The sequence below is a fragment of the Lepidochelys olivacea genome, assembly GCF_965140295.1.
Source record: "Lepidochelys olivacea isolate rLepOli2 genome assembly, chromosome: 4".
NCBI lineage: Eukaryota > Metazoa > Chordata > Testudines > Cheloniidae > Lepidochelys > Lepidochelys olivacea.
In genome coordinates this window covers 123226971-123241881 of record NC_140414.1, presented here as the reverse complement: position 1 = coordinate 123241881, position 14911 = coordinate 123226971, and the positions used below count along the sequence as shown (strand labels likewise).

Sequence of the window (14911 nt, the reverse complement as noted above, 5' to 3'; positions counted from 1 at the left end):
GCAGAAGCTGCCAAAGCAGGGAGTGCTGCCCTGGAGGGGAGGGGTAAAATGGGGCCCAGCCAGGACCACCCCTCGCCAGAGTACTGCCCTGGGCCCAGTACTATGCAGGGGCGCTTTTCTTTCCATGTAGCAGATCCCCTTAAGTAAATACAGCCAAAATCATAGTCATGGAACTAACATGTCCGATGCCATCAAATTGTTCACTCTGCTTGTGTGTTCTACCTCTTCCCACACCCTGTGTCTTGTCTATTTAGATCGTAAGCTCTTTGGGGCAGGGACCTTCTATTACACTGCCTAACAACATGGGACCCCATTCTCGAACATTTTCTGAATAAACATAATTCACAATAATATTCCCCTCAACTGGCATTGTAAACACTTTGCTTAAAAATATATCCTGTCAAAATTGTCAATTAAAGTTACAAAAAACTCAGTTGCTACTTTGTCCCAACAGATCTCAGTCAGACTGTCAGGAATGTTGCTGAAAATGTGTCTCTCCCTTCTATGCCAACAGTTAAGCCATTTTCAACACCTGAGTTGTTGGGCAGGGAGGATCTACTGCCAGCAACTGGTCTTTATGGTTTTCCTGGAGGAGCTAGTCAATCCCTTCAGACTCCAAAGTTGTGCCAAGTGGGCAGTGCAATGTATTGGTTTATAGTAGATTTAAACTTGGGTTCTTGGCTCAGTCCTAAGGTCAACTGGAAGAAAGATGGTTTGTGGGCCTCTTAAGGGTAGGCAACAGAGTCTGGCCTAGAGGACCCCTGGGTGGAGATGGGAATGAGTAAGACGACTAAAATATTACTGACCAGTATAAAGTAAAATGTTGAAGTCTAGAGTTGCGTGCTGCAGTCTTAGCATGAGATTGTGTTAAGAATCAGCATTTCTACAGCTCATTCATCTCAGAGAAGAGCTGATACAAAGCTGGGCTGCTTTTCATTTTAAAAAGAAATCTCTATTACCAGCAATGCCTGTAAAACAGATAAAGCTGGTTATAAGGCTCACATATCTTTACACACATTTATTCAGTTTTATTTCCTAAGTGTAGGCTATAAATCAAACCACTGAACCCTTTTTGAAAAACTGAGTTTTACTCAGGCTATTATTTAACATTGGGACAGAGGGGGAGGGAAATGACCTCTCTCTATATCAGACATTATGAAATGCTGTTTATATTTCAAATAATACGATTAATAAGTTCTGCTTGTGGAGTTAAATTTAATTTAAAAAAATGAGACAAGATGCATGAGCCTCATAAAAAATTTTTATCTGGCTCTTCTGAAGGAGAGGCTCTACCTTGTTTAATATTGGCTATTCTGTATATTTTACATGCACTGGGCCAAATTCTCTGCTGGGGTTATCAATTGACTTCAGTGAAGTTACTGACCTCAATGGACTTAGCCCCACCATAGATTTTGACCTAATACCTTAAAACTGTTGACAGACAAATTGCACAATCACCTCTCATCACTTTCTTGTGGATTTCTGATTCAAGACCTAACTGCTTTCCAGTAGTTGTGTTACAGAGGGGGAAAGAAACATGAAATTTTGCATTGAGCTACGGATTAACTTTTTTTCCTTGATAATTTAATTGCACGAAGAAAGATTTTTTTTAAAGCGTAAGGAGATTTGTCATTATGTACTTAATTATATTACTACTTTCATGGCTACAATTGTTAATATTTGGAAGTACCTATTCTGTCTAGGGAGGCTCCAGAGAGCCTATAATTAAGTTGTCTTGTCTGGAGATGTCAAAAATATAAAGGGAAGGGTAAACCCCTTTAAAATCCCTCCTGGCCAGAGGAAAACTCCTCTCACCTGTAAAGGGTTAAGAAGCTAAAGGTAACCTCGCTGGCACCTGACCAAAATGACCAATGAGGAGACAAGATACTTTCAAAAGCTGGGAGGAGGGAGAAAAACAAAGGGTCTCTGTCTGTCTATATGCTGCTTTTGTCGGGGATAGACCAGGAATGGAGTCTTAGAACTTTTAGTAAGTAATCTAGCTAGGCATGTGTTAGATTATGATTTCTTTAAATGGCTGAGAAAAGAATTGTGCTGAATAGAATAACTATTTCTGTCTGTGTATCTTTTTTGTAACTTAAGGTTTTGCCTAGAGGGATTCTCTATGTTTTGAATCTAATTACCCTGTAAGGTATCTACCATCCTGATTTTACAGAGGGGATTTCTTTACTTCTATTTACTCCTATTTCTATTAAAAGTCTTCTTGTAAGAAAACTGAATGCTTTTTCATTGTTCTCAGATCCAAGGGTTTGGGTCTGTGGTCACCTATGCAAATTGGTGAGGCTTTTTACCAAACCTTGTCCAGGAAGTGGGGTGCAAGGTTTTGGGAAGTATTTTGGGGGGAAAGATGTTTCCAAACGGCTCTTCCCCAGTAACCAGTATTTGTTTGGTGGTGGTAGCGGCCAATCCAAGGACAAAGGGTGGAATATTTTATACCTTGGGGTAGTTTTTGACCTAAGCTGGTAAAGATAAGTTTAGGAGGTTTTTCATGCAGGTCCCCACATCTGTACCCTAGCATTCAGAGTGGGGGAGGAACCTTGACAGGAGAGTCCCCAAAATTTGCTCTTAATTTTATATTTGGAGTTCCACATTTTCAATTACTATACATACAGGATTTTTGTTGATATGCGTTTGATTTTAATCTGTTGAAATCTCAGGGTTATGAGACAGTCTGTGAATACATTCATATTTTGAAGGCCTAGAGGACAGGTTTGTAAGCAACATAATTTGGCCTTGAGTTTTTTAAAAAATGATTCTGGGCCCTTGTCATAGAATCATAGAATATCAGGGTTGGAAGGGACCTCAGGAGGTCATCTAGTCCAACCCCCTGCTTAAAGCAGGACCAATCCACAAGTTTTTGCCCCAGATCCCTAAATGGCCCCCTCAGGGATTGAACTCACAACCCTGGGTTTAGCAGGCCAATGCTCAAACCACTGAGCTATCCCTCCCCCCCTTTGTCCTTTACCTTTAAGGTTTATTTTTATTATTCACTCCAATTTTGAGTGTATTATGCATTTATCATGATACACTGAACACGTGTTTATTAATAGAGCTGTTTAGAAACCAGAATTTTCATCCTGTGGAAAATTCAGATATTTTGAAATTAGTTTTCATCCTGAATTGAGGAAAAAAAAGTTGAAATACTGAATTTTTTTTCACAGAACAGAAATTCTAAAACATTTTAATCTGGAAATGCCAGAGTGGTGTTTTGACATTTTCAATCAAAACAAAATGTTACGACATTCTTGAATTGAAAATTCTTCATGTTGGTTTTGTTCTACACTAATCTGTGTCCCCTGTGTTGCCTCATGGGAGTTGTAGCTTGGGTTCTTTATGCCTCATTTCCTGTATTGGAGGGAGTCCCCAGATGGACTACAACTCCCATGATGTACCATGTCACATGACTCTCATGATGCACTATGGCATCTTAATCAGAGAGGGGAAGGGAGTGCATTATAGAACTTGTAGTCCAGACAAGAAGACCAGTCCATAGAGGAAAGTTGGACATAAGGCACCATAGCAGCTCCGGCAAACACAGGTTAATGTTAGACTGACCCAAAATGAAACATTTTGATTTGGTTTAACCTGACCCAAAACAAACTAAACTATTTCATTTTGAGTCTCCTGAAGGAAAACCCAAAAATTTTGCATAAAATTTTGATTTTATGGAAACTGCATTTTGATGGAAAATTCCTGACCAACCAATTAACATTAACGCTGAGCAACAGAACACTTTTGCTGGTATCTACACACATTTGACTTCTATCTTTACTCCAAACACTGTTCATCACACTGAGCACTTGTTCCACTGATTGTTCCTGGCAAACATAGAGCAAATCCCAATCAGTGTAGAAATATCTTGAACAAACATTTTGTTGTTCTTAAACCCCTCCCCCCCACCGCCACCACACACACACCACAATCACTTTGATGTAATGAAAAACAAGATAATTTCAGGCCCCGTAGGGAAGTTCCTGGGACACCAGGACATCATATGAAAAGTGGAATATATGGTCATTATATGTCTTCTGGTTTTGTTTGTGTCACTTTCCAAAGTGCTTGTTCACCTGATAACTCACTGCTAGAGAATAGCAAACAGAATGCCGATTAACCTTGCAAACCAGCCAGCTTTAAAGAGTCCATGCTGTGTGGAGTATAGACATTGTGGGTGAAATCCTGGCCCCACTGAACTCAATAGTAAAACTCCCATTAGGATTTCATATAGAGTTGGTTGGAGAAACATTGACAGAACCACATTCTGTCAAAATACTGAGTTCCACCAAAACGTTTTGCAAAATTGGGTTGATGTCACTGGAATTTCAATTTGGAAGAAAACTGGGGGGGAAGTTCCAATGAAACATTCTGATTTTTTATTTGGAAATGACTTGTCATTTTCAATTTTTTTTTACTGCATTTTGTTTTATAACATAATATAAAATAAGTCTAAATCAAAACAAAGCAAAACACATCGATGAACGCAAAACAAAAAAGGTTCAGAATTTTCCTTGGTGGGGAATTTGTTCGGATTTGGAACAAAACCTGATTTTGAAATCTCAAAATCCTTTGCAAAACAGAACCTTCATTCTCCACACAATTCTAACTTAGCCAATCTACAAAGCTAGTTAACAGCCTTCACTGCTCTTCCGTTTTCGGAAGCCCAGAGCAAAACCTATTTCAAGCCACAATAATTAAACATACTTTCAAGATATCACATTAGTTTCAACAACATGTCGCCTTTAGAAGCTCAGATGCTATGACAATGGGGCATGGTGTCTAGACAGACAGACTATTCCCAAATGTGCCTAGCCAGAAAGAACACAACAGCTCACATGGATTCCAGCTCAGTCCATGTGCATATGTAACCCACATACCTCCTGGGTGGGGTGCTCTATCCCCTCTAGTGGTACCGAGACCACTTAGAGATTAATGAGTCTGCTACAGCCTTAGCTAAGTACCATGTGGCTGTTAGTTCATGCAGTAGAGGCTCATGCATTTACCTCTAGAGGTCCCAGGTTCAATCCCGCCCGCCAATGACCAGGGGTCTGTTGGTGTTACACATGCACTAAGATGATTAATCCTTTAAAATTCATACGCTAATCTGTAAAATGTACTTGTTGCAGCCTGTAGGCACATATACAACAATGTGAAAAAAAAACATAAAATTAACATAACTAATTGAAATAATTTCAGCTCAAAAGAACTAAAAAACTGCCAAAACCAAAAAAAGAAATGCTAGTTCTTGTCATCTACTTTCCCCATTAGTATGGTGAAAAATTGACTCCCCCCAGAGACAAACCCGCTAATCAGCCATGTGAGTTGTAACTAACATGGAAACTTATTTCATGTAGATTACTACTGCAAACTGCAAGTGATAATGTATTGAACAGATTGCTCATTTCACAGGTGATCAATGAAAATTCCATTATTTTAAGACATATTAATACTTAGATCACAGAAAATACATTTAGGAGAAACATTCCTTTCATATTTTCAGTAGTCTATTTAATAATTTGTTACTTTTTTATTAAATAACCATGATGTAATAGAGGACTGTATCTATGTATACACTTTAGTCTGGAACAAAAAAACATTCTTATGACAGACATACAGATGTTTTTTATTGGTGCCCTCACAATACAATAAACAAAAAGGTCAGGACCTGAAGTTAAGGAGTGGGATATCTTATGAGCTTCAGACAGAACTGCATTACACAAACAAGGTTTGTAATAGAGAACAAACTACAAAAACCTGCAATTGTTGAAATTTGAGAGATCCAGTTGGATTCTGGAAGCATGCTGTCTATGCAAAGGCCAACTAAACTTGGTCCAGTGAAGGATGGTCCAATGCTTAGGGCACTAGCCTAGTACTTGGGAGACTGGGTTGCAAGTTCCTGCTTTGCCACAGATTTCCTTTGTGACCCTGGGTGAATTACCTAGCCTCAATGTAGCTCACTGTAAAATGGGGATAACACTTCCATACTTCACAGAAGAGTTGAGAAAATAAATACTTCAACAATTATGAGGTGCTTGGGCACTGCAGTAGTGGGCACCATGGAGTACAAAAATCTATCTAAGGTGCCTGTATTAGCCAATTTTAGATCATCATCAAACATTTTTCTCACGCAGGTCTTTTTGGATTTTTCTGGTCTTCCTTTGACCCTGAAATTTTCCAGTATTTTATAATATTAAACGTCTCTAGCAGAGTTAGGGCAACATATACACAGGATATATTTCATGTGAATCCTCAGATCATGAGATTATAGTCCCAGGAGTGTCATAAAAACAGATTAATTATTTATCAAAAAATCTTGTCATGAAAATGAATACATTTTGTGGTATTGCCTGTTCCCAGTTTTAATCTGTGTCACAAAAAGGAAAAATAATGAGAAGAGGAATTTGTCAGGCATTAAAATTCTGTGATAAATCAGTCTCACTGTTGTGAAATCAAAACCTGGCATACAATTTGTTTCACAACAGATGTTTGATCTTTGGGACTGATCCATTATTAATATTGCTAAAGTTTCTTGTAGCTTATATGGCCTAATGGTCCAATTAAGAAAATGGTTCTGTCCCAAATCGGGATCACTTGTGCCCATATATACCAGAAGAAACACTGGCCCTTAGCATTCGTGAAAGGTGCCAGATTGACAACAAGTGAATCAGATGTCGCTCCATTATTTACCTATGTAGACACAGAATGAGCAAAATGAGAGCCAAGAGAGGGTAGGTTAGCTGTCCATATAGTCAGCTAATCTTTGGCCTCTCTGCCAAAACAGCCAAGAACTGTAGCAAGCCTGCGTAGGCCTTGCTGGAGCCCTGGGCATGGCTAAAGGGTATGAGCCAAGGCTATGAATTAGGGTAGGGCTTGTTAGAATAGGAATATTGGGTGTCAGCTAAGCAAGTAAGCGCATTCCTGACCTGACAGGATGGTACAGAAACAGACAGAGTTCTCAAGTAACTATGTAAACACATTCTTAAGAGATGGTACAAGAACACACTGATCTCTCATAAAGGTAAATAAGGGATGACAGGATAATGGATGAGGATGTTACATTCAAACCACCAGGTACAAGGATAAAGGTGGTAACTAACAACACCTGGAGTGTAATTCATAACTTGTTTGTATCAATGTTTAAAAGGAGCAGTCATAGGAGAGACATATTTGTACTAGTCTAGGGAACACATCCTGGTGTGCTGATTGAACTGGTACGTTGTCAGGGGTATATATATGTTAGTGTACCTGCAGCTCCTATGGGGCACTAGTACTGTGCTTTGTCAACGATAAACTTGGCTGAGCACCTTTGCCACTGAACCAAGCCTGTGGTCTCTCTTTATGACTAACATTGAGGTCTGCTGATTCAACATAGAATATCAGGGTTTGAAGGGACCTCAGGAGGTCATCTAGTCCAACCCCCTGCTCAAAGCAGGACCAATCCCCAATTTTTGTCCCAGATCCCTAAATGGGGCCCTTGAGGATTGAACTCACAACCCTGGGTTTAGCAGGCCAATGCTCAAAGCACTGAGCTATCCCTCCCCCATGGTGCAGCTAACACCGGAGCTCCAAGAAAAGCAACACTCCAAAGCACTAACAGCAGCCTGTTTGCCCAGTGGACACCTGCAGACCATGAACCTACCCACTAAGTGAAGAGCTATGAAAAGGCAATGACTTTTGATCCCCATAGCAACTAATCCAGATTATTTTCAGATCAGAGGTGAAAAACTTGCATCCTATTGCCCAGCATCCTCAGACATAAGCAGTACAGTTTATGAAGTCACCAGAGGTATATCTGATCTACTCATTGTCTCTTTGCCAAAAAATTCTCAGATCCACTATGCGAGGCTGGGACACTCAAATGCCATAATGACAAAGGTCATGAACGTACCTGGGGATGGATAGATGTTTGAATTCTATTTCCAGTCATTAGTTCTGTTTCCAAAACAGAAGAGTACTTTGGGGAATGATAGAGATTCTGTTACCCGTGAAGCTAGGACAAGTCAAATAGCAAAATACTTTCCCTACTGCCACATCTATGAAAATATTTGAATCATCACTGGAGTCAGGCACCTCCTTTTGAACTTTCCACCTGTCACCTGTTGAATGATACCTGTTATTCTGCTTATTTCCAGACTACTGCAACTCCAAGCTACAGTCAAATGTCATATCACTATCTTTATTATAACAATGGCTGCCCACAACATCCATTATTCTCAGTCTTATGAAGTAAACATCCAGAATAACTGAGTAATTTGCTGAAGTTGTACAATGTACCAGAGGAGAAAACAGCCATTTCATCTAGTAGAAAATGGTCCTTAACAACATTAAAAAGGAGAGAAGCTTCTGGAGATACTGTTGTTGGCATTGGCAAGATGAGAAAGGGAAGGGAGGGCCCACTGACATATTCGGGGGGGTGGGGGTGGGGGAGGGTGCGTGTGTGTATTTATAAATGGCATCTGATCCAGAATTTTAGTCTCATGGGCTGCCTAGTTAACTCTCCTTAGACAAAAAGCTTTTCCTTCCTTTAGTTTCATCTGCATCGAGAGACATGCTTTGAGCAAGGAGCTATTTTATCCTTATAAGTATTCACAATATCCACATACCAAAATCTTGTAATCAAACTCCTAGCAAAACTAGTGTCACAGAAAATGATAAACCATGGGAGACCAAGTTTTTTTTAACACAGTTACTGTAGCAATTTAGAAAGAAAACACACCAGAAAGTAAAAGCACATTGTTATGTTTAACCATTCCAACATGAAAGGGCACCTTTAAAATATTTACGGAAGCAAAACTACCAAAAAAATTAAATGAGCTTAAAAAAAAGTCTCAAAGAATCTTTTCAACATTTCAACTCCCAGCAATTTGAACTGATTCAGCAATAAGGAGACAATAGGAGCCAGATCAAATTTTAAAGGTTTGCTTACCACAGATTGACTAGGAAGGGATGCTCAAGGCCCTGCATGATCTGTAGCTCCCGAAAGACATTCCGGACTTCATCTCTCTCAATGCACTTTTGTTTATTCATGTATTTCATGGCATACATTTTCTTGGTGTCTCTCTTCTGCACAATGCACACCTAATAGACAGCAAAGTTAAAAACATAAGTTTCACAGCTATTAGCCTTTTGGAATCACAGAAAAATATAACATTGTGACTTTAAAAAATATCCTTCTTCAATAATGATGATTACTTTAAGACTCTGAGGAGGAATAAATGCTGGAAACCAGCAGGATCCTGAGTGAGACCTCAACTTAGCTTGTCTACAGCACTTTTCATTCCTAGATTTCAAAGTACTTTACAAAGGAGATATTATTATGTCCATTTTACAATGGGGCAACTGAGGCACAGAGAGGATGTGACTTGCCCCAAGTCATCCAGCAGGCTAATGGCACAGCCAGGAACAGAACCCAGTCTGTTCTTGAGTTCCAGTCTAGTGCTCTGTCCACCAGGCCACACTACCCCCTTTAGTTTAAAGCAGCAGTCCCCAAACTATTGAAGACTGCGCCCTCCCCTTATCCCTGTCCATGCCCTGCCCCTCCCCCTGTGTCAGGAGCGGGTTGCAGCTATGGCGATGTGGACAAGGGTAAGAGGACAGAAGCTGGGGCCGCAGGGATGGGGATGGGGATGGGGCCGGAAGCAGGGCCAGGGACCAAGGCAGGAATGGAGTCGCAACCGGGCTGCAGTGGGGGCCAGCAGCCAGGCCCACAGTCAGGTGTGGCTTCATCACTCCTGGCCCCACCCTCAGCCCCAGCGAAGCCCCACCAAGGCTGTGGACAAGGCCAGGCATGGAGCTGGGACTGTGGCTGGAGGCAGGGCTGGAGCAGAGCTCAGGGTAAGGAGGGCTCCCCACCCCCACCCCCAGGCCCACCACACACCCCCAAAGGTCCTGCCATGCCCCTCTAGGAGAGCATGCCCCATTCTTTGGGGACCTCTGGTTTAACGAAAAGATTGTCTAGTGTCCTCATTCACAGAAGCACATGCACATAATAATTTCCTCATATAATGTGCCACAAAAGTCATCTAACTATCAGAGCTGTTCTCCAATTATTGTTAAGGAAAAGATGATCTTGCTCAAACTGGATTATCAAAGATTTTAAGGCTGAAAGAGATCATTGCAATCATCTAGTCTCAGGCCATAAATCACTTTGCTTTGGTTTCTTTTACAGCCTCAAAGAGTAAAACAAACTAATGCAAAGTGATGATCTAGTGTAAGCAAAGACTAGCTTAACTCTGATCTGGGTAAAACTGGACTGACAGCCATATTCTTAAATAGCAGGCATTTCTAAGAACCATCACTCTGAAACACCATTTGTGGTAACATTGGAACGTGGGGTTAAAATATATCTGGGCCTGAAAGCAGTGAGTGATCTCACATTCGCAACAAATGCTAAATACAGCCGCAAAACAATGTGGGTTAAGGATGGACTGAGAAGCTTTCCCATTGAATGCTCTTGTTCCTGCAGGGTTTTTTAAAGTCACCCCCTTGAAAGTGTTCTAATATACTTTTTGCTAGAATTTACCATGTTATTCCAAGTTAGTATTTGTATAACAGTAGCATGAACAGGTTCCAATCAGAATCCAAGTCCCATTCCACTAAGCACTGTACAAATGCATAAAACGTTATATGAGAACGTCACCCATGCTCTAGCCAATTTATGCCACATAAAAAGGGGCAGAGCAGCATGAAGGGGATCTAAAACCCTGTATCCAGCTAAAGGGAGGATTTCCCCAGTGCAGGAACCATTGAAGACAGCCATAGGGCTGCCTTTTGAGTACCCTTTGCCTGCCCGAGCATAGGGTGTGTCTTCTGGGGGCAGGAGGGCATGTCAGAGATGGGGCCAGAGGAGAGACAGAGCTGCAAAGATTATATGCAGCGCTGCATCCCATATAGCAGCCCAAGTAGGCTGCCATAATTTAGGCTCCCCATGGCTAACTTACGCCAGGTGCTCCAGAGCAGCCAAGGTTTTGGAAGGTGCAAAGATGGCTTATAGTCACTTTAGGACTCCCTCCCTCTGGACTGCAGGTTCAGTGCACCAGCAGTCTCAGCCACTGCAAGTGTTCTGGGGGAAGGACAATCTAAGGGACAGATTTTGACAATTTTACTCACATTGAATAGCATTTTACACATCAGTGACTTAAAGGGGAATATCTGGGGGGTAAGGTACAAGTAAGGGGATCAGAATATGGCCCTTAGAAATCCTGACACACAAAGAGTAAGGGAAGGAAGAGAAATAGAATCAAATTTACACAATGTATATATATTTGCAATTTTTTAAAGATAAAGTGAGTTCCAGCTAACTCCATCTGCCCTTCAAGACATCATAAATTGATTGATTTCTTGTAGGCATCACAACAGAGGTGGGTCTTGAGGAAAGGTTCAAAGAAGGAAAAGGTAGTGGCACTAAATCTATAAAGCTCTTTTGCAGGGCAGCTTTGGGACAGTGCAGCAATGGGTTGCCAGCTTCTATGGAATGTGTCCTTCAGACCTAATCTAGTCCTGTGATGGAGTGTATGATCCCCACACTGATGGACAAGTTTAAAGAAGAGTTCTGGGCCCAGAAGGCTGTATGTGCTGGGCATGCTCACTTTGGAGGTTCAGCTGTGAGCTGGGCTCAAAAATGGAGCGACTCAGCTCAGTCTAGGTGGACACAACAGGGGAGCATTTGAGGCTGAGGCTCCACATAGCTGAGACAGCTGCCATTGGCCCTTCACCCCATGGAATCTGGGATGCAGCGGACAGAGGAAGACTCTCTGAACGCAGTCAGAGAGAACTCCAGGGGGAATCCAGAAGCTGACGAGTGACACTGATGGAGGAATCAAAGCTGGGTAGGAAGTGTCCCAGGGAACAGGCATAAGGGTGCCTGCCCTTAAGCCACATATTTGAGCTATTATTCAGAGGGTCCAAGGCTGGAGCCTGGTAGAGCAAGAAGGGTCTGGGTACCCCTACCACTGCCCACTGACTCTTGTCACTGAGCAGCATGGCCCAGATCACTGCCACTAGGTGGTGCTACCAGGCTCAGATATCAACCCCCGGCCCCCTACAATCTCTAAGGCATTATATTCTGTTCACATATAAAGTTAAAGTCACATTTTCCAATGTGAATAAATGCAGCTTCTGATTGCCTTTCTTGATGATAGAAGGCAAGTTATCTAGTTATCAAGGAAAACAAGGATGATAAAGATCTGGCTAAACCTATCACTGACGTATAACGGTGAGCGCAATAAAAGTTAAGTGTTTTTTTCCCTCTGAGATACCTAATGGAAGTCTAATGATTAGTGAAAGAACTCAGGAGAACTACAGGCTGAGTGCCAAGATGTCAATACAGCAACAACACAAGCGGTTACTTTCTCCCCCCCCCCCCCATTGTTATTATTCTCCCCCATTCCCTATATGTGTATAGGAGCATTAAAAAAAATGGGGGAGGGAAGCTGAAAGAGAGGGAAAATGTTCAGACTTGTCCAAGCTCTGCAGGATTGTAAAAAGCAGGAGTTTCAGTAGACATTCTTGATTCCCAGTCTGAAATTAAGTGAATGCTTATAGAACGCTAGATGTTCCAAACCAATTTCCCAATGCACTATGTAAATCAACCAGTAATGGATTTTTTGCTCACCACCCAAAGCCCAGAAGTCATTCATTTACATGAACATCTGGCTTACTTTTTTTCCTTCTAATCCTTGGCCAGGATTGCACGGTTTCCTTAGAAACTACCTGTTCTGTTGTATTACGAGTCTAAGGGCCCAGTTGAGATTTCTGAGAGATTGCTCAAAAAGTAAGGTGTTACAGTTTAAAGGTGGCAGGAACCAGTCTTAAGATTGCAATATAGGATCATGCACTCAGCATCTCAAATCTGCTCTAACATTTGAAATTAAGATAACACAATATTTATAAAAGTTTAAATTGATGTTAAAAGTGTTTTAAAAACAAGGACCTGCTCCTGAAAGGTGCTAAACTCTCTCCGCTCCCACTGAAGATGAGGGGGGTGAGCTATATGGAGGTGCTCATGATGGGATCTGACCCTCTGTTATTATCGGATACACATGTAACTTGTAAAGATGTGTCTTTAAAGAAATTTAAAAGGTACTGTTATAACAACTTGTTCCTACACACTTTTCAACATATAATTTTTTTTTTGAGATTAATGAGAATTTTCATTAAAATACTAAAGATATTTTCTGGAAATCATGGAATGTTTGTATTGCTTAAATACTTTCAAATGCTTGGAGACATTTTGAAACATGGGCCACAACAAGTGCAAAAACAAAAATGGGAACACAAATCCAACATTTGTAAAGAGAAACAGGCTAACTGATGTGTAAAGAGGGAGGCAAGTGAACAGTTCCCTCATTTGCACATAAGTGTGGGATTCTGCACCTGTTGTGCTCACATTACAAACATTATCCATTTAGAATTTCCTTGTGAATATCAAGTCAATAATTAGAGTTCTGCACAGTTGGTACCTTCAGCTTCAGTATCAATGACACCTGCTGAATTTGTCTATCAGTTTGGTTTTGGGACATGTGATGCTTATTTTTAAAGTGTCCCTTACGAAAATGTTCAAATAAATTTGTTAGTCTCTAAGGTGCCACAAGTACTTCTTTTCTTTTAGCCACAGAGAGTTGTTTTTACATACCTGAACTGCTGTCACTGGGAGATGGAATAGTCCCTTTCACCTGATAAAATCTAAAGACTGATTTGTTTCCTCTAATTCTGTTCTCTTAAAGCTAACAGCTGTCAAAGAATCTGACAAGGGCCATATTCATACAGAGTTGCCTTCCCCATGGAGCCCGTTGGAGAGTAAAACTGATGTGATTGCATCCGATGAAGTGAGCTGTAGCTCACGAAAGCTTATGCTCAAATAAATTGGTTAGTCTCTAAGGTGCCACAAGTACTCCTTTTCTTTTTACTGATGTGATTATGACTTCAGAGCTAGCTTGAACGTTTGAGGCACAATCCAGAGTAAAGTCCAGTGCTGGACTGTATTCTGCCTCTGAATTCTCCAACATGCAAAGGGAGGACACACACTATTACACAAATTTGAGATCCAGTTTACACCCCTTGCTCAACAGGTCCCCAGAGTGCAAGGACTGCAATTCTACCTGGCCTTCACACCGTTGTGTAATGGAGGTGGGGTCTGGAAAAGGATTTATTGTATAAAAAGAAGGCAGAACTTGTCTCTTAGCCAGTTTCAATCTGCTACCTGTACTCTGAGGAGAAATTCACTGTGCTGTGCAGTATTCCCACCTAGTCACGTGGTCCTAAACAAACACTTCCTCTACCAATGATGGGGATTGCAGAGAATCACTTTCCCTGCTGGAGAATATATACCTACTAAGGGTATGTCTACACTATGAAATTAGGTCGAATTTATAGAAGTCGTTTTTTTAGAAATCGTTTTTATATATTCAAGTGTGTGTGTCCCCACAGAAAATGCTCTAAGTGCATTAACTCGGCGGAGTGCTTCCACAGTACCAAGGCAAGCGTCGACTTCCGGAGAGTTGCACTGTGGGTAGCTATCCCACAGTTCCTGCAGTCTCCGAAAATGAGATTCAAAAGTTCGCGGTTCTTTTCCTGTCTACCTGGCCAGTGCATCTGAGTTGAGAGTGCTGTCCAGTGTGGTCACAATGGAGCACTCTGGGATAGCTCCCAGAGGCCAATACCGTCGAATTGTGTCCACAGTACCCCAAATTCAACCCGGCAAGAACGATTTAAGCGCTAATCCCCTTGTCGGGGGTGGAGTAAGGAAATCGATTTTAAGAGCCCTTTAAGTCGAAAAAAAGGGCTTCATTGTGTGGACAGGTGCACGTTTACATTGATTTAACGCTGCTAAATTCGCCCTAAAGTCCTAGTGTAGACCAGGGCTAAGTCTCCCATCCACCCAGGAGAGTCGCAATTCCAG

At 41.4% G+C, this 14911-nt stretch overlaps 1 protein-coding gene across 2 annotated transcripts in view; it reads right to left on the bottom strand.

Annotated features, from left to right (window-relative positions):
- Positions 1-14911, bottom strand: part of STK32B (serine/threonine kinase 32B) — a 259946-nt gene that overhangs the window by 201102 nt on the left and 43933 nt on the right. For both annotated transcript variants that reach the window (XM_084627288.1, XM_084627287.1), the window contains exon 3: positions 8939-9090. In XM_084627288.1, coding sequence (XP_084483414.1) covers positions 8939-9090 — 152 coding nt within the window. The remainder of the gene's footprint in view (positions 1-8938; positions 9091-14911) is intronic.